The sequence below is a fragment of the Rhododendron vialii genome, chromosome 4a (genome assembly GCF_030253575.1).
Source record: "Rhododendron vialii isolate Sample 1 chromosome 4a, ASM3025357v1".
NCBI classification, from domain to species: Eukaryota; Viridiplantae; Streptophyta; class Magnoliopsida; order Ericales; family Ericaceae; genus Rhododendron; species Rhododendron vialii.
The window spans coordinates 4,217,734-4,241,055 of NC_080560.1; the positions used below are offsets into that span (position 1 = coordinate 4,217,734).

At 38.8% G+C, this 23,322-nt stretch overlaps 1 protein-coding gene and 2 long non-coding RNA genes across 6 annotated transcripts; 1 reads left to right on the forward strand and 2 right to left on the reverse strand.

Annotated features, from left to right (window-relative positions):
* Positions 1 to 2,841: 2,841 nt before the first annotated feature.
* On the reverse strand, positions 2,842 to 11,325 carry LOC131323422 (uncharacterized). Its single transcript, XR_009199171.1, has 3 exons — positions 10,453 to 11,325; positions 3,232 to 3,407; positions 2,842 to 3,110 (listed from the first exon to the last, which is right to left on the reverse strand). It is a non-coding gene; the product is annotated as an uncharacterized LOC131323422 (long non-coding RNA).
* Positions 3,567 to 6,279, forward strand: LOC131323421 (uncharacterized). Of its 3 annotated transcripts, XM_058355207.1 has the most exons (4): positions 3,567 to 4,172; positions 4,542 to 4,758; positions 4,880 to 5,123; positions 5,731 to 6,279. In XM_058355207.1, exons 1-4 carry the CDS (start codon positions 4,003 to 4,005, stop codon positions 5,928 to 5,930), a joined length of 831 nt encoding a protein of 276 aa, XP_058211190.1. In that variant the 5' UTR covers positions 3,567 to 4,002; the 3' UTR covers positions 5,931 to 6,279. The 3 variants fall into 3 exon arrangements, 1 of the variants encoding a protein (XP_058211190.1); XR_009199170.1 differs by having other exon boundaries at positions 3,570 to 4,758; XR_009199169.1 differs by having other exon boundaries at positions 3,574 to 5,123.
* Positions 11,326 to 12,332: 1,007 nt separating the features above from the next.
* On the reverse strand, positions 12,333 to 14,581 carry LOC131323424 (uncharacterized). 2 transcript variants are annotated; one of them, XR_009199175.1, is made up of 3 exons: positions 14,544 to 14,581; positions 13,352 to 13,416; positions 12,333 to 12,558 (listed from the first exon to the last, which is right to left on the reverse strand). It is a non-coding gene; the product is annotated as an uncharacterized LOC131323424 (long non-coding RNA). The 2 variants fall into 2 exon arrangements; XR_009199176.1 differs by lacking the exon at positions 14,544 to 14,581 and having other exon boundaries at positions 13,352 to 13,509.
* Between the last annotated feature and the right edge of the window lie 8,741 nt (positions 14,582 to 23,322).

Genomic DNA, 23,322 nt, shown 5'->3' on the forward strand with positions numbered 1-23,322 from the left:
ATATACACACGAATGAAAATTGAAAAAAAATAAAAAGATAATCAAATCAAATATAGTTATAAATGTTCTCACCGTCATGTCTTCAAAAAAGTAATCAAAGTAAAAAAATGTAATAGTTCACATAGGAAATAAATTGATTTAAAATTGAATTTTTAACTGTCAAGTCTCATAGAAAAATACACAGTTCTCATAGAAAATACACTTGTTTACATAGTCTCACTATATATTAAAATACATATTTTTCATAGAAAATACATAGTTCTCATAGAAAAATACACAATTCTCATAAATAGTTCTCATGGATAATAGTTCTCATAGAAAATACATAATTCTCAAAAACAATTTTCAAAGAAAATACACAGTTCTCATGAACAATACACGATTCTCATAGAAAAATACACAGTTCTCATAGACAAATACACAATTCTTGTGAACAATATATAGTTCTTATAGAAAATACATAGTTCTCATAGATTGTTCTCAAAGACAAATATACAGTTCTCATAGAAAAATATACAGTTCTCATAAAAAATATATACAAACAAAAATTGAACAAAAAAAAAATCAAAATCAAATATGAGAGGTTGAAAATACATAAATTTGACATTTAACAAAAAAAACATCTACAAAAAATTGACTGCCATTGATGGATGGTCCAACATTCAACAAAAAAATCGATTGACATTCAACAAAATATCTAATCAACAAAGATTTCTACCCTTGCTCCGGCGTCTCCAGCGTGGGTCTCAAAAAATTTGTGTTCTGAAATCCGGATCTCAAAAAATTTGGGATCTGAAATTAGATCGGAGAAATACCAGTGGGCCTCCGTCTCGTACGTCGTCTTCATGTTCATGCTCCGACAAGAACCATGGGCAAAGCGATGATGAACTACGTACAGTTTGTGAAATTGAATTGAAATGGATCTAACGGTCGATCAGAATCGGAGAAGACGGCCGGAGTGGAGTTGATTCCCAGAGAATACGGATACGTGATCCTTACCCTCGTCCTCTATTGCTTCCTTAACATCTGGACGAGTCCTCAAAGTACGCAAAAGGTATGCAACTTTCTTGATCTAAATCATATCAATGGTATTATTGATTTGATAATGAAAAATCTCTTTATCCTATTGCATCAATTCAATAGAATACAGATCGATGATGGAGAGAGAGAGAGAGGAGGTTTATCATCTTCAGAGGGAGTGGGAGGAGGAATGATGAGATTGAGTTGACGATGCGGACTAAAATGGGCAAAAAAGTCATAAGATAACATATCCGAGCCTATGCAGGCTTGGGAATAATATTCTGGGTTGGGATCAAACCAAGCCTAAAAACTAGGACCGGCCTCTAATTATCTAAAAAATGAAACTCTAACGATAGCCAATGGGCAGAACGGTAAATATCAAAAATGAGAAGAAGAAAATATCATCTGCCAGAACGAAAAGAATATACATATATACATTCATATCTATACACTGTGTACATACGCATTTTGGGATTGTCTCTGATCTCGATATCTGAATGAAAAAATAAAAAATTTAATTGAACACTTACATATATCGAATCGAGCTAATTTTTCAAAGGCCCGCTCAAATTTTTTTGAAAAATTATTGAATGATTCGGATCATCTGTGAGGAATCCAGAATGAGTCCCACGTGTCCGTCGATACCCATCGAGTAGTATGCTATAAGTGCCGGGAAAATGGTTCAATGCATACCTCATTTTAAGGACATATAATATGCACCAAACAAAAGACTCAGATTGGGCCACATCAGCAAAATGTGACCTGAAGAATTGGTCATCCAACATGTCACCTTATTTAACCACAAAATTCATAACTGGACCACAAAATTCATAAAGTTATTCATAACTAAATTAAACAAAGTCATAACTAAACAAATTCATAAAAAGGCCATAAACAATCACGAGAAAACCACAATAATTCATAAGAAAAAAAAAATGGGGAAATTATACTTTGCCCCCTTAAACTATCACCCGGCCACACTTTGCACCCTCCAACTACTCAATCGAACACTTAACCCCCTTTAACTATTATTTCGCTGCCGCCCTAACCCTTCCGTTTGTTGTCTGTTAGGGTTTTGGATGGAAAAAGTTTCCAGGCCATTTTTTTTGAGGCCCAAGGACAAAATTACCCTCTCCCTCCCTTTCTAGCATACCCAATCATCTCAAAATTGAAATTTCCAGACTTTACACAAACCATCTCTCTCTCTCTCTCGCTCTCTCTCTCTCTCTCTCCACAAACCCATCTCCCTCTATCTCTCTCTCTCTCTCTCTCTCTCTCTCTCCATTAATCAGTTCATTTTCTTCTTCCCTCAGTGGAATACAATTCCAATCCATACCAATTGAGTGAGTAAACATTGTCTAAGAATCCAATCAGAATAGCAAACCCATGTAATTCCCAATAGCAACTTAAAATTACAAAGAAAGAAAACGAAACCTGTGTAGAATTCAGTCTCACAATTCATAAGATTTGACTTTTTTTTTTTTTAAAAAAAAACATAAACCAAAAGATAATACTCCTACGGAAAAAGAGATACACAAAAGAAATACACATCCACAAAAAGAAACAGAGAGTACCCAAATTAATTTGCCGAGAACAATCGCTATGCACCTGTACATAAATTTCTCAAAAAATTTGCAACCTTGTGTGTCAAAAAATGCCAACATTTTGCATATCATATCATAATCTGTTACATAAGTGTTCTTAAAGGATCAAGACACACCAGAAATAAGTTGGCAGCAAACAAACTTAGATAGCCATAAAGTGGTCCATAAACTTAGATTGCCATGAAGTGGTCCATAAACTTAGATAGCCATAAACAGGTCCACAAACTTAGATAGCAATTAACTAGCCAAAGTACTTAATTAGAAGCAAAACCAACAGGTGCATATTCCAAAAGTAATGCCAAACTAAAACTACCAGCTCCATGAACTTTTCGACTGACTTCTAAAAGGCTGCATATCCATCAAGTGCCATTCCTGAGTTGTGTGCAGATGTGGGGACCTGAGAACCTTGTGTTGGTGCCATGTTTGACAAGCTTTGTGAGTGGCTAATTTGGACAATAGCACCACCTCTTGAGCTTCCCACTCCGGCTGAAAAATACACATCTCCATAAGTGGTGGACCTCCTTTGCATTTGCATCAATTATAATATTACTCAAGTTAATATGCATTTTTTACAAACTAATGTTAAATAACAGTGGTAGTCATATACCATTGCAGAATCAACTTCAGTTGTAGGCCTTGTGTGCTCATATGTGATCATTGAACTCTCTTGAGTAGGTGTTGGTCCTTAGTTTCTCCCCCTTCCCCTTGCTTGGCTTCGCCCCCTTCCCCTTGCTTGGCTTCTTCCTCTTCCGCTTGCTCTTCCTCTTGCAGAATCTCCCCTACCTCTTCCCCTACTTGAATCTCCCCTACCTCTTGTTGGAAGTTAATTTGTAATTTTCCAAGAGTCTTAAGTAATGGAAAAATCTGGAAGGGTCAGTCAAAAGAGATAAGTCCAAGGTGATGTTTTAACTCCGATCCCAAAGAAGCTTTGGAAGATGAAAAGTCTATGTGGAGAAAATTCTGGAGATGTCCTACAGCAAGTATAAATAGAGGTGCTGATTGTACAAAAAAAGTACACACACACGAAATCATTCCAAAAGATCCCAAAAATCAGTTTGTATGTGCAGGAGCAGCAGCACTGCAAGTTCAAAAAAAATCATTGTAATCCCAAAGCTTGATATTGAATAAAATCCTTGCAATTCCAAATTTTCTACTTAGCATCAAAGTCTATTCTCATCTTTTTATTTTTCCGTCACATCTTTTGCTCACTCTCATCCACTCACACTTCCGCTGTCCCCAACAAATTTGGTATCAGAGCTTGTTTAGTATCCGCTTCATTCCTTATTTTCCTTCCTAGTGCTACTGATGGCATCAATTCCAGCCCCTACCATGTTTAGATATTCTCCAAGTCAAGTCCCTATCTTTGAAGGGGAAAACTATGACTACTGGAGTAGCGAAATGGAGAATTTTTTCGTATCTGAAGACGTGTGGGAAGTTATTGAGAAAGGCATGCCAGATCAACCAGAAGTTGCGACACAAGCAGCACAAAAGCAGCATAAGGAGAACAAGAAAAAAGACGCAACGGCACTCCGCTACATCAAACAAGGGGTAAGCAAATCAATCTATCCTAGAATTTTTAATGCAAAGAGTGCAAAAGAAGCATGGGATGTGTTGAAAGATGAGTTTCAAGGAAATGAAAAAATTGTTTCCATAAAGCTGCAATCTTTGTGGAGAGATTTTGATAACTTATTGATGAAAGAAAGTGAATGCATTAGAGATTTTCTCTCTAGAGTTGCTGAGATTGTCAATCAAATTAAAAGCCATGGTGAAGCCATTCAAGATAAAAAGGTGATTGAGAAAATACTCAGGAGTTTACCTCCAAAATTTGATCATTGTGTTGCTACCATAGAAGAAGCTAAAGACTTGTCAAAAATTACTATGTTTGAACTAATGGGTTCACTCCAAGCACATGAGCAGAGAATTAACAGGTCGTCGAGCCAACCCATCGACCAAGCTTTTCAATCCAAACTCCATTTCAACACCAACAAGGCAAACAAGCAGGAGCAAGCGAAAAAAGGAGGGTCATTCCAAAAGAAGATGTACGGCCAGCCAAACCAAAATGAAGGTGAGGGCAAAGCAAATCAAAGAGGAGAAAATCAGCAACAAAGATCTGGTAATCCGCAACAAAGAGCTGGTAATTACAACTCTAGTTGCCGCACTGCAAAAGGTCTAATCACCAAACAAAAGATTGTCGATTCAAATGCAAGAAATGCAGAAATCCTAATCACTCTCAAAGGGATTGCTGGTTTCAACAGAAAAAGGAAAGTGCTGAAGCAAATTTCATGACAAATGAGCCCGAACAACTTTTTTCTTGCATGAATGTCCAGGAAGAATCTCAGGATGTTTGGTACTTGGACAGTGGGTGCAGCAACCACATGACAGGGAATCGTGATATCTTTGTGGAGCTTGATCAGAACTTTGCTTCGCAGGTGAAACTTGGAGATGGAAAGCTGCAAAGTGCTGAAGGCAAAGGAGTAATTTCTGTCCGCACAAAGGGAGGTAACAGTAAGCTTATTGGTGATGTTCTTTATGTTCCAAATCTTACTCAAAATCTCTTAAGTGTTGGACAACTCTTGCAAAAAGGCTATTCCGTAATTTTTGATGATGGAAAATGCAGAATTTTTGATAAGAAGAATAATGTCACAATGGCAATTCTTGAAATGAGTAAAAACAAAGTATTTCAACTTGTTATGCCACTTGACGAGAAAATTGCCTTCAAAAGTGAAAGTCTTGATAATACTTTCTTGTGGCATTTGAGATACGGCCACTTGAATAATAAAGTGCTACATTTACTCAAGCAAAGTAACATGGTGATTGGACTCCCTCAAATCGAAAGAACAAATCAAATTTGCAAAGGTTGCATTTATGGGAAGATGCGAAGGTTGCATTTATGGGAAGATGCATAGACTTCCATTTCCTAAAACTTCTTGGAGAGCAAAAGCCCCATTGGAGCTGGTTCATTCTGATATATGTGGTCCTAAAAGGACTCCCTCTCTCACCGATAAAAGATACTTTATCCTCTTTGTTGATGATTATGCACGTATGATGTGGATTTTCTTTCTTGCTCAAAAGTTCGAGGCATTTTCTGTTTTTCTTCAATTTAAAGCTCTTGCAGAAAAACAGAGTGGGCATGAAATTAAGACTCTTCGGACTGACCGAGGAGGAGAATTTATCTATACTCCATTCATGGACTATTGCAAAGAAAATGGAATTCAGAGGCAGCTCACTATTAGAAGAAGTCCGCAGCAAATGGTGTTGCAGAGAGGAAAAATCGGACCATTGCGAAGATGGCTCGGAGTATGTTAAAGGGCAAAGGACTACCCAACAAGTTTTGGGCCGAGGCTGTTAATTCAGCAATTTATATCCTCAATCGATCTCCCACAAAAGCTGTTCGCAACAAGACTCCATTTGAAGCCTGGAATAAAAGGAAGCCGGTGATTGATCACTTAAGAGTTTTCGGCTGCATCGCATATTCTTTAATTCCATCCAAAGACAGAGAAAAGTTTGATGAGAAAGGAGAAAAGCTCATCTTCATTGGCTATAGTGATGAGTCGAAAGGATATCGGTTGTTCAATCCAAATACAAACAAGCTGATTGTTTCTAGAGATGTGGTGTTTGATGAAATGGCAGCTTGGAGCTGGGATGGAAACACTTCTCAAGCACTGTAGACACCCCATTCTGGACTGTCCAAATAACGTTATTTGTCGATCTTTTATTTCCCCAATGATGATTTTGGTCGAGAACAAACTGAGGATAATGGTGTGTTTGAGCTTTGAGCGTCCCGAACCTCTTTCAAACCCCTTTTCAAACCCTTCAAACCAGAGCCAAACAGCCCCAGCAAAACCCAACTGGCCTACGCCAGTGCCTTGGAGGCGTACGCCAGTTATGTGCCACGTGTCAGTCATCGACCGTTGACCCAGTTATCACTGGCGCACGCCAGTACATATGTGGCGCACGCCAGTACATATGTGGCGCACGCCAGTCAATTCCAGTCAAATCAACTTTATTCAGCCACTTGGGCGGGACTTTTGTGCCACCCTGACGTCGGCCACAGTAACCCCTGATGATTATATCGTCCAGAGGCGTTCCCTCTCTCTCCTACACCCCCCATCAACTAGTCCCATGCATTTAATGCATGGGAAGGCTCCCTTCTTGACCCAAGCCAGCCAAACAAGCCTTAAACCAGACTGATCTCAGTCACTCCCCCTCTATAAATGCTCCCCTTGCATTCATTTGCAAGGGGTTAGCCTCATTAAGAAGAAAAGAAAACTCTCTCTTCTTCCTTCTTGCTCTCCATCTCTTTTCTTCCATTGAAAGAGAAAGGAAAGCAACCCACTTCCATACATCCTACTGATATCCAGTCACCATCTAAGCCTCCATCTCCAAGTTTTAAGCTCAATACCACCTTCAATCCTCAAACAAAAAGGTATACCACCTTTGTGTCCCTTCCTATTTTTGGCCCCTGAGGGGAACCAGTAAGGTCCAGGCTAGTAAGTAATACTAGTCCTGACCTTAAACTGGAAAAATACGACAAACGTATGGGATAGAACATGGCGCACGCTAATATATGCCGTACGCCAGTCATGGCAGTGAGAGCACTACTGGCGTGGGGATCATGGATCATCATTTCTGTTACCTTACTTTTCTGTCAATCACCTTTGCATGCTAAATAACCAGTTTTACTACTTTCTGTATGTTTAGAACTGTTTAGATATAGTAGTTATTGCTTATTCTTTATCTGTTTAGAGGGCCTCTGGGATCCTTCTGGTCATGTTCCAGAGCCCAGATGAATGCAAAGCCACGCACTGGATAATGGTAACACCTGCGTACGGCATCGTATGACTGGCGTACGACAGTTGTCCCACGACCCAGTGGCTGGCCCTTGCATCTTAGTATGATCTTGGCCTGCTTCATGTCCCCACTCTGTTTAGGGGGTTTTCTGTCTATTTTCATGGCTTCAAGCCATTTCATCTGTCTGTAAATATATATATCCTGCTTATTTAACTGCATGGTTTGTCCTGGGTGTGCGCTGGTCCTTTTCCAGAGCCCAGAGGGTTGCAAACAAAGATTGAGCAAACAAGCAAGTGGAGTACGCCGGTTGTGTGGTGGCGTGTGCATGTTCTCACGGCATGCGGTGGCTTGGCTAGTGCATGCTGGCACAGAATCTGCTCATATCCCCGCAGGGCAGCGTACTTCAAATTATCCAGTTTGCTCAGTGCTTGTCCTCAATCTATATTTAGCATTGCAAGCAAATCATCCATAAAGCATTTTGTCACATAAACTGTAACTTGTTACAGCTTTAACCCCTATTAACTGTTCCCCTGCCCTAACTGGCTAAAAGAGTGATCAAAAGAGAGAAAGATGCAAATGTTTTACAAAAATGCCCGAGTAGAGACCGATCTCCGGATTGGGCGAGAGGGGTGCCATAAAACCCTTCTCCTCTCGTAAACTGGCTCCCGAACCTCAGATATCGAAGGTGACGACGGACCGGTCTACAAGCCTTTTTCAAAATCAAACAAAACGTGGCAAACGTTTTTCAAGTTCGGTTCCTTGGGTGCTTTCACCGCTAAAACCCGAGTGGCGACTCTGAATCGAGGCGTTTCGCCGCGCTTTTCCAACAAAAAGGGCCGCACCCAATTTTTGCAAACGGAATTTCCGGGTAGCGTGCCCACAAGCACCAATGACATATGAATTATTTGAACCAACTACATGCCAGGAGGAGCTGCCAGAGCATTCAAGTCCAACTTCAACTCCTACAAGACTTCTAGCCACAAGCTCCTCAAGTCAAGAAAGTCCGGAATCACCACCAAGAAAGGTGCGTTCTTTAAGAGACATTTATGAATCATGTGATATGGCTCTTTTTGCTTGTGAACCACAGCATTTTGAAGAAGCCTCCAAAGAAAAAGTGTGGAGATTGGCGATGGATGAAGAAATTACCACCATCAAAAAGAACAAAACTTGGGGGCTTATGGACTTGCCAGAGGGAAAAGAAGTGATTGGATTAAAATGGGTCTTCAAGACTAAATTCAAAGAAGATGGTTCTATTCAAAAGCACAAGGCAAGACTGGTGGCAAAGGGCTATTCTCAACAGCCCGGAATCGACTTCAATGAAACTTTTGCACCGGTTGCTCGCATGGAGACTATTCGGACTGTCCTTGCTTTGGCAGCGCAATTGAAACTAAAAGTTTTTCAGTTGGATGTAAAATCAGCTTTTCTCAATGGAGAACTCGAAGAGGAAGTGTATGTTGAGCAGCCACAGGGGTATGAGGTTAAAGGAAAAGAGGACAAAGTATACCGACTTCGAAAGGCACTCTATGGCTTGAAACAAGCTCCTAGAGCTTGGAATAGCAGAATTGATGGATACTTTAGTCAAAATGGATTTCAAAGGTGCCCAAGTGAACCATCGCTCTATGTCAAGTATGAAGGGATGGAAGACTTTCTCATAGTCTGCTTATATGTAGATGACTTGATCTATTTGGGCACAAGTATGAAAGATGGTTGAAGATTTCAAAAAGAAAATGCAAAGAGAATTTGAGATGACTGACTTAGGTCTTATGAAGTATTTTCTTGGCATCCAAGTGAAGCAATCAAATGGAAAGATTTTTATATCTCAAGGAAAGTGTACAGAAGATTTGTTGAAAAAAGTTCAGATGGACAAGTGCAAACCAGTTTCAACGCCAATGGCTTTGAATGAGAAGCTGCAACCAAATGATGGTACTGAAAAAGTGGATTAGAAATTCTTTAGAAGTCTTGTTGGTTCTTTAATTTATCTAACCAATACAAGGCCGGATATTATGCATTCAGTAAGTATGATTTCCAGGTTCATGAACGAGCCCAACAAGCTTCATTATGTAGCGGCAAAAAGGGTGTTGAGGTATCTTCAAGGAACAAAGATGCATGGACTCTTATATGAGAAGGAAGAGGACAATAAGCTAGTTGGATTTACTGATAGCGATTGGGCAGGTTCATTGGATGACAAAAAAAGCACATCGGGATATTTATTTTGTCTTGGCACAAAGCTGATTTCTTGGTGCTCAAAGAAGCAAAAGACTGTTGCATTATCCTCTGCCGAAGCTGAGTACATTGCAGCAACGGATGCGGCTTGTGAAGCTATTTGGCTAAGGCGAATTCTCTCTGATTTGAAGCAATCGCAGCAGCAGCCGACTACCATTCATTGTGACAATATGTCCGCAATCGCCATGACAAAAAATCTCGTGTTCCATGCAAGATCAAAACACATTGAGCTAAGGCATCATTTCATCAGAGATTTGGTGAATAAAGAATAAATCAGTCTTGAATTCATCAACACAAATGATCAACCTGCTGACATCCTCACAAAGGCGGTAACTACCGAAAAGTTTGATAAATTCAAGAAACAATTGAAAATTACAAATTAAGAGGGGGTGTTGGAAGTTAATTTGTAATTTTCCAAGAGTCTTAAGTAATGGAAAAATCTGGAAGGGTCAGACAAAAGAGATAAGTCCAAAGTGATGTTTTAACTCCCAAAGAAGCTTTGGAAGATGAAAAGTCTATGTGGAGAAAATTCTGGAGATGTCTTACAGCAAGTATAAATAGAGGTGCTGATTGTATAGAAAAAGTACACACACACGAAATCATTCCAAAAGATCCCAAAAATCAGTTTGTATGTGCAGGAGCAGCAGCACTGCAAGTTCAAAAAAAATCATTGTAATCCCAAAGCTTGATATTGAATAAAATCCTTGCAATTCCAAATTTTCTACTTAGCATCAAAATCTATTCTCATCTTTTTATTTTTCCGTCACATCTTTTGCTCACTCTCATCCACTCACACTTCCGCTGTCCCCAACACCTCTTCCTCTGCTTGATTCAGCACTAGTTGCAGCCCTACCTCTTCCTCAGCTTGCCTCACCACTAATTACAACAGCTTTTGGTTTCTTTGCTGCAATAGGCCCCTTGCAAGTTCTTGTATTATGCCCATATTGGTTGCAATTACTACACTTTAAGGACTGATGGGTCCTTCTGGCCAAGTGTGGATTTTTTTCCTCGTCAACTCCCTTTCTTCTAGCTTTCTTGGGCCTACCAGGTGGCCTTCTTAAGGAGGGGGCCATAATTGCATCCGATTCAGTGTGGACCCATTGGGTTTGATCAGGGATAGGGTTAATAATGGCAGCATATGAGCTCATATATGTCTCCTTGTGGAAGAATGGATGGACAAAAGACTCTGGTTGCCTCTTGTCTTTTATGATAGCAGCAATCCCATGTGGGCATGGTATACCAGTAATGTCCCATTTCCTACAAATGCAGCTTTGCCTTGCCAAGTCAACAACAAATGTCCTTACACCATTGCTCACCTCAAAAATTGAATTTCCAGCACAAGTAGCCTCCCATGACCTAGCATCACTCTTCAGCTCCTCTAAAGTCTTTTGAATCTTTGGACAAATGCTTCCATTGCATGTTTCAATCCAACTTCTTTTGTTACATCAGTTGCCTTCTAATCATTTCCAGCATTGTTATTATGGGTTTGTCCCTTGCTTCCTTTATGTATTGATTAAAGGACTCTGACATATTGTTTGCCAACATCTCACACTTACGTATAGGGCTAAACATAGATCTAGTCCACACATTTGGAGGTTCTCTCATCAGCCATTCATAAGCATCTTTATTAATCTTTTGATCTGTTGCATGAAATATTCCCAATCCTGAATAGTGTAAGAACAAGCACCCATACTAGATCCTTGAGGTCCTTACCTTTAAATAAAAGCTTGAAGTTGGCATACATGTGTCGAACACAGAATCTGTGGTCAACCCAGGAAGCATTTGCTTGAAAGTCTCAACCAAACCCTACATGGAAATAATAATGTTTTAGTTAAAATTGAACAAGCACATCTTGTCAAAAAAAAAAAACAAGCACATAATAATGTTTTGGTTAAAATTGATCAAGAGTGGTCAAGAGTGAGCAGCCCCCACATGGAAATAATAATGTTTTAGTTAAAATTGATCAAGAATGAGTAGTCCCCACCTTTCACATTTATTCCCCTGCTTTCCAGAGAGGATATACTCCTCCCCTGTTCTTTTTGTTTTTGTAACGACCCATATTTTGGTAGTTAAAATTATCATTATTTTTAGATTCAAAAAAAAAAGAAAAGAGTATTACTTAGAAATTTGAGGTGTATTTGCCGTTTGGAAAAAAAAGAAAAGAAAAGAAAAGAAAACTAGGTTCTAGTAGAAGACAAACTAGGTTCAATTCTATGTGGGGTTTTCATGGAGAAAGGTGATTTCGGTGGCTGTTTTCCTGCTGATTGAATAGGCAGTCCATTTACTCCTCCATTTCTGTTTTCTTTTCCACTAAAAAATCAAAGTTTGGCTAGGAAAGTGCCAACACAAAATTATAAAGATAAAGTTAAAAGTGAACATGCAAATAACAGACCTTTTGCCTATCTGAAATGAATGTCCACTCTCTCTCCTTTGGCCTCCCTATTACACCAAGCAGCTCATCAAGAAACCAAAGCCAGCTATCTTTGAGCTCGGCTTCAACCACAGCCACAACCAATGGATATAATTGGTTATTTGCATCCTTTGCAACAGCAGCCATTAGTTGACCACCAAATGGTCCCTTCAAGTGACATGTCACGCCCCGCCCCGCAAACGGCACCCAATGTGGGTCCGAGTCAGCGCGGCCACGTGGCATTCCATGCAAAAGACCACACCACACTCTACAACCAATCAGAATACAACTTAGCGGAAGACTTCTCACTTAAAATACAACCAAGTCAACGCCAAAACCTCAACTCACAAGTTATAAAAATATCCCTCTCTCCAATTAATTACAAACATTTAGGTTAACTTCTAGACGTATCAGCTACACAACAATCTAACCAACGACATCACCCGAGACTAGTCTCAGCACTCTCCAAAGCGTTGACCAGTAGTGGACCCACTCTAAGCCACCTGCTACCTGGCAGTCCAAAAAAGAAAGCCAGAGTGTGTGAGATATAGAAATGCTCAATAAAATGTCACAATACCCAAAAGAATATCAATAAGAATATTCACCACCAATATAACTGCAATACCCATATGAGTACATTAGTTATAACCACCACATCTGCCAAACATAGCAATATTATCCAATAAACAACCACATAGCAATAACTGAATCGACGACAGCATGAATGTAAATCACACAAGCATGCAGTGACACGTCTGCCACATTCCCATGTACCCAAGGCATTGTGTCCCGCACACCACACTCCCATTCACCGTTAATTAGACGGCACGGCCCACGATATGGTGTGACTCACTCCACAATCCTTTAGCAAGTACAATCAACATACAACAAGCATGCATACCATTAGCTAAAACAATATATAGCATGATATACAACTTCGACCACATATATGTACCTAAGGCATTGTGTCCCGCAAACCATGCTCCCAACCTCCGTTAATTAGACGGAATGGCATACGACATGGCGTGACTCACTCCACAATCCTTTCGCGGGTACAATCAACACACAACAAGCATGCATACCATTAGCTAAAACAACATATAGCATGGTATACAAATTTCCACCACATATATCCATATCAATAGCTAAACCTCGACTAGCATGATATCATTGATATATAATCACCTCCACCGCATTATTTACATATCAATAATCATATTGAAAGCTAAAACACCATTAGCAAGATATATACATACAACAATAGCAATATCTTATTGAGAAGAACCATATCAGACACACTCACCTTTCATTCGACTGGAGTATGCCAAACTTACGGTTTCGGCACCTCCTAAAAGACCGGCTCGTTACCTAGCCACAAGTTAACCCATATTAGCATATGAACATCTAGGAATGTTAAACCAAATGCTAGACTAACAAATCATAACATGCCTTCTACACTAGCTAATGGGGCAAACACTACACAACGTCACCAAAATCTCTAGAGGTGTCCGGGAGTACCCACGTACCCGGGAGACCTCACACATCTTTTTCATACTCCAAGGTACTCCAACACACCCAAATATATCAAATATAAAGACCCATAAGTGTACAATCTCAACCAAACAGCCCAACGCAACAAAACAGTAAAAACTGGTGCAAATGCAGAATTTAGGTCAACTTTAGATGCAAATCTGTTATCGCTCGGACATACCCATGATGCATGGGATGTATCGTTGGAAAGCTCTATGTGTCTAGTTTCTAACAAAACAAACGGTGTGTCATTTTGAGTCCCGAGCTAGGAGTTATGGCCATTATACCAAAGTCTGTCGCTGCTGCCAGATTCTACACGGGAATAAGTAAAATTGATTGAAAAATCATAACTCTTTCATCTTAAACCCAAAAATATTGAAACCAACACCCAAAGTTGCACCACTACAAGCCCTACGCTCAGTTAAAATCTCAGGTTCAGAAACGAGAGGAAATTAACCCAACAATCCAAAGAAAACAGTTTCGCAACCATTTTCGCATCTATCAACCAACCCAGCTTTAGAAATTCACCAAAAATTGTATTCTTAACCAAATTACTTGATTCCAACGCCAATCTCTTCTTAACTTAAATATGCAGCTCCTGTAAAAGACCCAAAGCCACCCAAAATGTTCATCATGCCCAGAAAGTTAAAAGAAGACAGCCACGCACAGAATCGCACATCCAGCAAACAGCCAGTATTCAAAAATTCATAACTAATTGTGTGATTATCGGTTTTGCATGATCTTGGTACCGAAATCTTCGTATTGAAACGTACTTTTACAGTTATGAAGACACCAAAAATTGATTCCTAGCAGAAGGCCCTTCAAAAGACAGATTACCAAAACCCACGAATTTAACCCAAAACATGAACTTTGTCAATTTCCTTCCAAAACTCAATCCATGGAGAATCTAACCACACAAATATGAAATTAAACATAGATTACACTTCTAGAGTACAAGAACTTACTTGTCACCGAGTTGGATCGTCGAAAACGGACCTCTCATATTTTAATTGAATTATGTGTTTATAGGGCTAATTATTATTTGATGGGAATTTAACTAAATGCTATTGGTTGGTTGCATAAGTGGATGGGTGGTGTGGTTACACCACATAATTTTTCAAAGGGAGATATTTGTTAAATATCTCATTCCATCCCCTTTCCCTGATATTTTACGTAGAGAGAGAGAGAGAGGGAGAGCGAGAGAGAGGGGGAGAGAAAGGGAGGAGGTCACGGCTAAGAGGAGGGAGGAAGGAGAGGTCCGTTTTCGACGATCCAACTCGGTGACAAGTAAGTTCTTGTACTCTAGAAGTGTAATCCATGTTTAATTTTATATTTGTGTGGTTAGATTCTCTATGGATTGAGTTTTGGAAGGAAACTGACAAGTTCATGTTTTGGGTCAAATTCGTGGGTTTTGGTAATCTGTCTTTTGGGGGCCCTTCTGCTATGAATCAATTTTTGGTGTCTTCATAACTGTAAAAGTACGTTTCAATACGAAGATTTTGGTACCAAGATCATGCAAAACCGATAATCACACAATTAGTTATGAATTTTTGAATACTGGCTGTTTGCTGGATGTGCGATTCTGTGCGTGGCTGTCTTCTTTTAACTTTCTGGGCATGATGAACATTTTGGGTGGCTTTGGGTCTTTTACAGGAGCTGCATATTTAAGTTAAGAAGAGATTAGCGTTGGAATCAAGTAATTTGGTTAAGTATACAATTTTTGGTGAATTTCTAAAGCTGGGTTGGTTGATAGATGCGAAAATGGTTGCGAAACTGTTTTCTTTGGATTGTTGGGTTAATTTCCTCTCGTTTCTGAACCTGGAATTTTAACTGAGCGTAGGGCTTGTAGTGGTGCAACTTTGGGTGTTGGTTTCAATATTTTTGGGTTTAAGATGAAAGAGTTATGATTTTTCAATCAATTTTACTTATTCCCGCGTAGAATCTGGCAGCAGCGACAGATTTTGGTATAATGGCCATAACTCCTAGCTCGGGACTCAAAATGACACACCGTTTGTTTTGTTAGAAACTAGACACATAGAGCTTTCCAACGATACATCCCATGCATCATGGGTATGTCCGAGCGATAACAGATTTGTATCTAAAGTTGACCTAAATTCTGCCTTTGCACCAGTTTTTACTGTTTTGTTGCGTTGGGCTGTTTGGTTGAGATTGTACACTTATGGGTCTTTATATTTGATATATTTGGGTGTGTTGGAGTACCTTGGGGTATGGAAAAGATGTGTGAGGTCTCCCGGGTACGTGGGTACTCCCGGACACCTCTAGAGATTTTGGTGACTTTGTGTAGTGTTTGCCCCATTAGCTAATGTAGAAGGCATGTTATGATGTGTTAGTCTAGCATTTGGTTTAACATTCCTAGATGTTCATATGCTAATATGGGTTAACTTGTGGCTAGGTAACGAGCCGGTCTTTTAGGAGGTGCCGAAACCGTAAGTTTGGCATACTCCAGTCGAATGAAAGGTGAGTGTGTCTGATATGGTTCTTCTCAATAAGATATTGCTATTGTTGTATGTATATATCTTGCTAATGGTGTTTTAGCTTTCAATATGATTATTGATATGTAAATAATGCGGTGGAGGTGATTATATATCAATGATATCATGCTAATCGAGGTTTAGCTATTGATATGGATATATGTGGTGGAAATTTGTATACCATGTTATATGTTGTCTTAGCTAATGGTATGCATGCTTGTTGTATGTTGATTGTACCCGCGAAAGGATTGTGGAGTGAGTCACACCATATCGTGGGTCGTGCCGTCTAATTAACGGTGAATGGGAGTGTGGTGTGCGGGACACAATTCCTTGGGTACATGGGATGTGGCAGACGTGCCACTGTATGTTGGTGTTTATACATGTGGTTATACGATTGAGTACTTATGTTGAGTTTTGTGTGATTTACATTCATGCCGTTATTGTTATGTGGTTGTTTATTGAATAATATTGCTATGTTTGGCAGATGTGGTGGTTATAACTAATGTACTCATATGGGTATTGCAGTTATGTTGGTGGTGAATATTCTTATTGATATTCTTTTGGGTATTGTGACATTTTATTGAGCATTTTTATATCTCACACACTCTGGCTTTCCTTTTTGGACTGCCAGGTAGCAGGTGGCTTAGAGTGGGTCCACTACTGGTCAACGCCTTGGAGAGTGCTGAGACTCGTGTTGGGTGATGTCTTTGGTTAGATTGTTGTGTAGCTGATTCGTTTAGAAGTTAACCTACATGTTATGTAATTAATTGGAGAGAGATATTTTTTTATAACTTGTGAGTTGAGGTTTTGGCGTTGACTTGGTTGTATTTTAAGTGAGAAGTCTTCCGCTAAGTTGTATTCTGATTGGTTGTAGAGTGTGGTGTGGTCTTTTGTATGGAATGCCACGTGGCCGCGCTGACTCGGGCCCACATTGGGTGCCGTTTGCGGGGCGGGGCGTGACAGCTTGGTTAAGATATGAGTTTAAAATATTAAATATCCGGGACGGGTATTACATGACATGCATCAAGCCCTATTATGGGTCTACAACCAGTTAGAAAACCCTTTACTTGTGCATCATACGCGACAAACATCATTTGAAAGACAGGGGCTGTATTCTGTAATGTCCTCTCCACTTTCAACAATGCTGTTGAGCCAGGGTTCTGCCTTAAAATCATTTCGCAATAGTCACGTAGCCTCCAATATTGTTGTCTATGATTACCCTCAATAGTCTCTAATGCCCTTTTCTTTGCTCTGTATGCTTGACTATCACTAACCTCCACCATGTGGTCCCTCTTAGCAGCCCTTCTTAGGGCACTAACCTTCCAATGAGGATCATCTGCCAACCTGTCCATGTATGTTCTTGCTAACCATGCAGAATTAGCATGCCCAAATTTGTACACTCTCGGACACTGACATGGGTGATTGAGTAAGCTTTTAATCTGAAATGCTTTGGTGTCTTGAAAAAAACTAGCATGCACTCTCCAACCACATTCATTTTTACATTTCACCGTCACCCTATCACCCTCATTCTTCAAAAACACAAATTCTGTCCCATTTTGGATGGCATGCTTTCTAAGAGCAGCCCTAAAAATAGTTGCATTGGCAAACATCATCCCCTTTTGTAGGTCTGGCCTTTCCATATCCCTATCCTCAAAGAATTCAGGAAACTCCACTTTACCCTCCTCATCAGAATTCATTGGAGTATTTAGGTCATCATCCTCCACCTCTTGTATGTCAGGAGGTAATAGGTTTGATCGACCCTCTCCACTCCCACTTCCCATGTTGAAGGAAAAAGGTTCAGAACCACCTACAAGGGTCTCACTCACCTGTTTAGTGCTAATAGTGTCACCTAAATCATACAGCTCATCTCCATCTCCAAAGTACTCAAGGTCACTACTACCAATACTCCCTCTAGGACTGTTTGGATCTGCCCCACTTTCACTCTCATTGCCTTCACTTTTTTCAATGTCACTATCCAGATTTACCACATCATTAACCATATTTAACTCTACATTCTCCACATAAATAGAAATAGTTTCTCTATCATTATGAATAGCAAACATGTCCCACACCTCAGCATCAGTCTTTAACTCTCTCAACCCGCCATCCAAATCACAATCAGGGAGCTTATGATATATGTTGCAATTTTCTGAACACCCCAAGTCCTTAATCATGCTTATCAGCTCAAAATACGACATTAGGTCTTTGTCTGCATTTCTTATGAACTCAACCTAGCCCATTGAATACTTTTTTGTTGGCACATTCTCAAAGTAACCCCCATGGTGAACCTCAAACACAAACATTAATTGCATCAGACATCCTAAGAATCCAGTAAACAAATCAAAAAATAAACTTTACCATGTAATTTTCATTATTTAAGTAGCAAGTGGTAAGTAAACAATTAATTAAAACTCATAAGTCAAGGGATATCCAGTATACAAATTAAAAAAATAAAACTTTAGCATGCAATTTTTCAATATACAAGTACCAAGTAAACAATAAATTAAAACATATAAGTCAAGGATACAAAACAAAACACTACTTTACTATTCTCAACCACTTTTTTGGCCGACATATGCACAGTAATGTCTATATATATATATATATATATATATATATATATATATATATATATATGCATTTGGGACCACATTCACAAACAAACAACGCAAAGTGTCAAAAGCCCCACCTCACCCACAGACCATTGACTACTCCACCTTCCACCAACAAAGCATTCAATAGTCAAACAATACTAACAACTTACGTTACAGCTTTCAACAGTTCAAAGGAATTGCAGAGAAAAAAAAAATAGTTCAAAGGAATCATACCTCCAAGATCAGATGCCCTTGACCACCGTAAATGATGATCGGATTCTACTGTGAAAAAGGTACTGGGATTTTTTCCATAGGCAGTCGATATTAGGGTTACAGCTCAATGAATGGCGTGTATGTATATCAGTCGGGTTCCGGTGAGGGATCCCGCATTTTAAAAAAATGCGGGACTCCCCTTCCCGATTGAATTTCGATGATCCGAGCCGCTCAAAGTGATCAGAACGTGATTTTAAGGGTCCTCGCGGGAAATCAGCAAAAAAAATGACCGGGAAGGGCTTCATCCGAGCTGTTTTTATTGAACGGTTCAAAAAAAACTGCTCGGATGAAGCCCTTCCCGGTCATTTTTTTCGCTGATTTCTCTTAGAAACCCTTAAAATCACGTTCTGCACACATTGAACGGTTCGGATTTTCAAAATTTGATCGGAAAATGAAAGTCTCGCATTTTAACAAAGTGAGGGATCCCTCACTTGATAATTTGTGTATATATATATATATATATATATATATATATATATATATATATATATATATGCGGGTAAAAAATGGAGGGAAAACTCCCGCTAATTTTAGGGGAAAGGTTTTAGGGTTGGAAAAATCATATTGTGTGGTTGGGGAAATCGTGTAGAAGTATCGTGTATGTAGATACCTGTATTTTGTAAGGGTATTTAAGTAACTTTGCTCAAAATGTTAACAGAGTTAAAGGGGTGGCAGCGAAATAATAGTTAAAGGGGGTTAAGTGTTCGATTGAGTAGTTGGAGGGGGCAAAGTGTGGCCGGGTGATAGTTTAAGGGGGCAAAGTATAATTTCCCCAAAAAACATACCACAAACTCTCATAAGCGGTGAATCATAATGATCATAATTACGTCATAAGTAGAAAATAAATTAGAACCATGAAACGGCACAGTTCCCGGCCAGGGCAAAATTAGAGCCATCTCTTCCACCCTGTTTGGCAAGCAATTAAAATCAACATAATCAATGGCTTAAGGACTTGAAAGAGTTCACACGGATCATCACCAACGGCTTGAGGACTTAATTTTTCATTTGGTTGACCGAGGGTAATTGGTGGTGTAGACCAAGGTATGCTTATTGGTGGAGAAATAATATTGGGTTTGATTACGGAGTTAGAAGTTGAATAATTGAGTCGTAATGTGGTAATGAGTTGCCTTAATGATCTGTGTCTATATTCGATTCTATATATTTGTATGCATGCTATTGTGTGAAGGTGGGAGAGAGAGAGAGAGAGCGCGGAGGAACCCTTCTCCCCACACAATGATATGTGATTGAGATTTGAGAGCTTGTGTGTGTTAGTGATGTATGATTTTAAACAGTATAATAGAAGTTAGACTGAGTCATTTTAATTTGTATGTGCAATTTCAATTCTCCTCCCATGATTCATATCAAGAGAATTATTCTCTATGTACAATATTTATTGATTCCATTAGAAACATTGTGTCTATTATGAGTAATAATGTGTTTATGAATTCCAAAGAGAACAAGGCATAGAGGCCTGAATTTACCTCAAAAATTAACATTGGCAAGGTTGACGATTGGAATCAAAGTCTGCAATGAGAGAACTTGAGGGATTCCACACATGAAAGAGTTGAACAATTTTGAAGCGCCATCTTAAGCGAACGGATAAATGATGGGCTTTATGTATAGATGCGGTTAAACCCTCAACTCGTTTGGGTGACAAGATGGATCGAAAATGAATGGTTCAAGAGTATTCCCCTTTTCGTATCAATTATTTTTGCCCAAGAAAATAATGTAATGGACAATATGCACATTGAAAAGCAGTATGATATGCCAAGATCTATTTGCGTTGAACTATCGAGAAAATACCCATGTTAGTACAACCTTTCATAGTTGCAATACTAACTGCCGAAAACTCGACGGCGTCAGAAGTTCAAGTTTAACGTCAAGGAATTTTGGATTATTAGTCATGATAATTTCCGTGAAAATGTAACATGTACATTTTCAAAGCCGTACATGACCATACTACTACATTTTCATTCCTGTCGCTGAATACTTAGGCCCCGTTACAGAAACCTTCTTAAAAAATAAACAGATTATTTCACATTTTCAAACTCAAAAATAATGTAAATGAAAAATAAATTTTTAATTTTTTGCATCGTATAAAAGATCTCATGAGATCTTTCAAATAAGATCCATATTGCATATTTTTATATTTCAATAAATCTATAATTTTTGAGCTTGAAATTGCCTTTTTAAAATATAAGGACTTTTTTCCCATTGCGGAATGGGGCCTTAATTCAACAGCGTGAGGAGTTTCAAAATTATTAGGACTCGAGAAAAAGAAAAATGGGGGAACAGTAATTATGATAATCTTTCTTATAAAAAAATTACGAAATACGGGCTGTCATTGCCTAGCCTTTCTATGTACAATGAATTTGATTACAGATGGAGTGAATTGTGACAAAATAATAAAAAGTTGGGAAGGCAAATGTGACGTTAGAGAATAAAGCGACTTGGGGTCTGATGACAGGAATCGAAAAATTAAAAAATTGAGATCCAAGCTCAAATTTGTTTGAATAAAGTTGAAAAATCTGGCTTTTGATTGATATTTGTTTTCATTCAAAAATACTTAAGGTTGTGTCATAAATTTTACTTTTCTGATTTCTCCTGACGAACTAATAATTTACAAAAATTTGACGTTAAATTAACAAATATGATTTTTTTGAATAAAGAAAAAAAATTAAGATTTTTAGTGAAGAAATAATCTAATATGGTCATCAAATTGTAATGGATTGGTGCTTTAAGTTTTTACTTTCACGGTGGGGAGGGTGCATGTGTTTTATTAAGTGATAAATAATCTAGTGTGGTGTTATTATCAAATTGTAATGTGTCAATTATTAATTTAGAAAAAAAATCGGTGAAATAATTTTTTTCCCCTCCGTTGGGTCACCCGACCCCACTACTATGTGAGTGGCCGGCGTGTCCACATGGACAAGGAAGGGAAAGGGCGATCATCTTCTTCTGGTTCCCAACCACAAATATGAAAGGAGAAGTCAAATCTTTGATTCCAATAGTCACCCTCACCGATGTTTTTAGGGAAATTCAAGCCTCAAAGGTGGTGTTTTGGGTAATAAAAAATTTGTAAATTTTTATAAGTGATTAAAAAGTTGTTAGATGTTTTTGATAGTGAATTGATTATTGAGAATTGTCAAATTATTTTTAATAGTGAATAAGTTGTTGATGAGTTTGTAAATAGAATTACTATAGAAAAAACAAGTTTTTGGGAAAAAAATTGAAATTGTCCTTTATAGTTAAGTGTTTGCGTTAACTTGGTCCCTGTAGTTGTAATTGGCTCAATTTATACTCTGTACTTTCCATTTTGTTCCAACTTGGTCCAATTACTAACCGCTGTTAGTTTGCCGTTAGTCCTTTTAACAGCAAAATCAAATGGCCCATTTTTTAGGGATTAAAACAGTAATTCTCTCATTCCCCCCTTGTCCTAATATTAGGGGTGAGCACGGGTTGGGCGGTCAGGTTTGACCCTCGAACCTGACCCGATATGGCGGATAACAAATGTTTTAGGCCCGCAAACCGAACCGAAAAGGGGTAAGAACCGTCCGCGATCCCGATTCTTTACGTCGGGTTGGGTCCGACTAAAAATCGAATTTATCTTTATGAATTGGTCGGGTCGAGTAAGAAACGCACCAACCCGGAACCCGAACCAAAATCTGATTTTTAACAAAAAATGAACCCGTACCCGTTCGAAGCACATATTCGACCCCGCCCGGGACCTTTCAGGTCGGGTCTAGTCCGCGGGTGGACGAGTTTTTTGCACAGGCCTACCTAATATACCTCTGAACCGAAACACAGCTCATTCTTCCATTCTCCATTGATAAGGAGGCACCTGAGAAGAAATTTGGCTATAGTTTTCTGCAAAAAGTTGCCCTCTAATTCAGCATTTTCATGATCAGCCATGAGGTAACATAATCACTGGTATTGTCTACCTGTTTAACTTCTAGACAAATAGTGAGATGCCTTATTTTTCTGCATAGTACTGAAAATGCATGTAGAACCATGTTCAAAAGTCACAATATGATATAGATCCAAAGTCACAACACGATAAAGAACTATGTCCAAAAGTCATAATATTATATAAACTCAGGGGTTGTTAGGCTAAATAAGCCTAGTGTCTTAATTTTTTATCCTTATTCAATTTTTTCTGCATTTGTTAGTTTTTTTTATTAATTTTTTCGGGATTATTGCTTCGTCATAATGAGAGGAACCGAAAAAATAAAAAATTACCATCAAAATCCATTTTTTTGAATAAAGACAAAAAAATTGGCTTATTGGTTTAGTTTTGTCTTTATTAGCTTATTTTTGTCTTTATTTAAAAAGACTAACTGTGGACTAACGGCAGTTAGCAATTGAACCAAATTGGAACAAAATAG

What these genes read in the sequence shown, in the direction of transcription:
- LOC131323421 (XM_058355207.1), top strand. Translation starts at nt 4,003, where the DNA reads ATGACTACTGGAGTAGCGAAATGGAGAATTTTTTCGTATCTGAAGACG. An exon ending in TCCGCTACATCAAACAAGGG is followed by an intron (nt 4,173 to 4,541) that starts GTAAGCAAATCA and finishes GCACATGAGCAG; the next exon opens with AGAATTAACAGGTCGTCGAG. An exon ending in TAATCCGCAACAAAGAGCTG is followed by an intron (nt 4,759 to 4,879) that starts GTAATTACAACT and finishes TGGTTTCAACAG; the next exon opens with AAAAAGGAAAGTGCTGAAGC.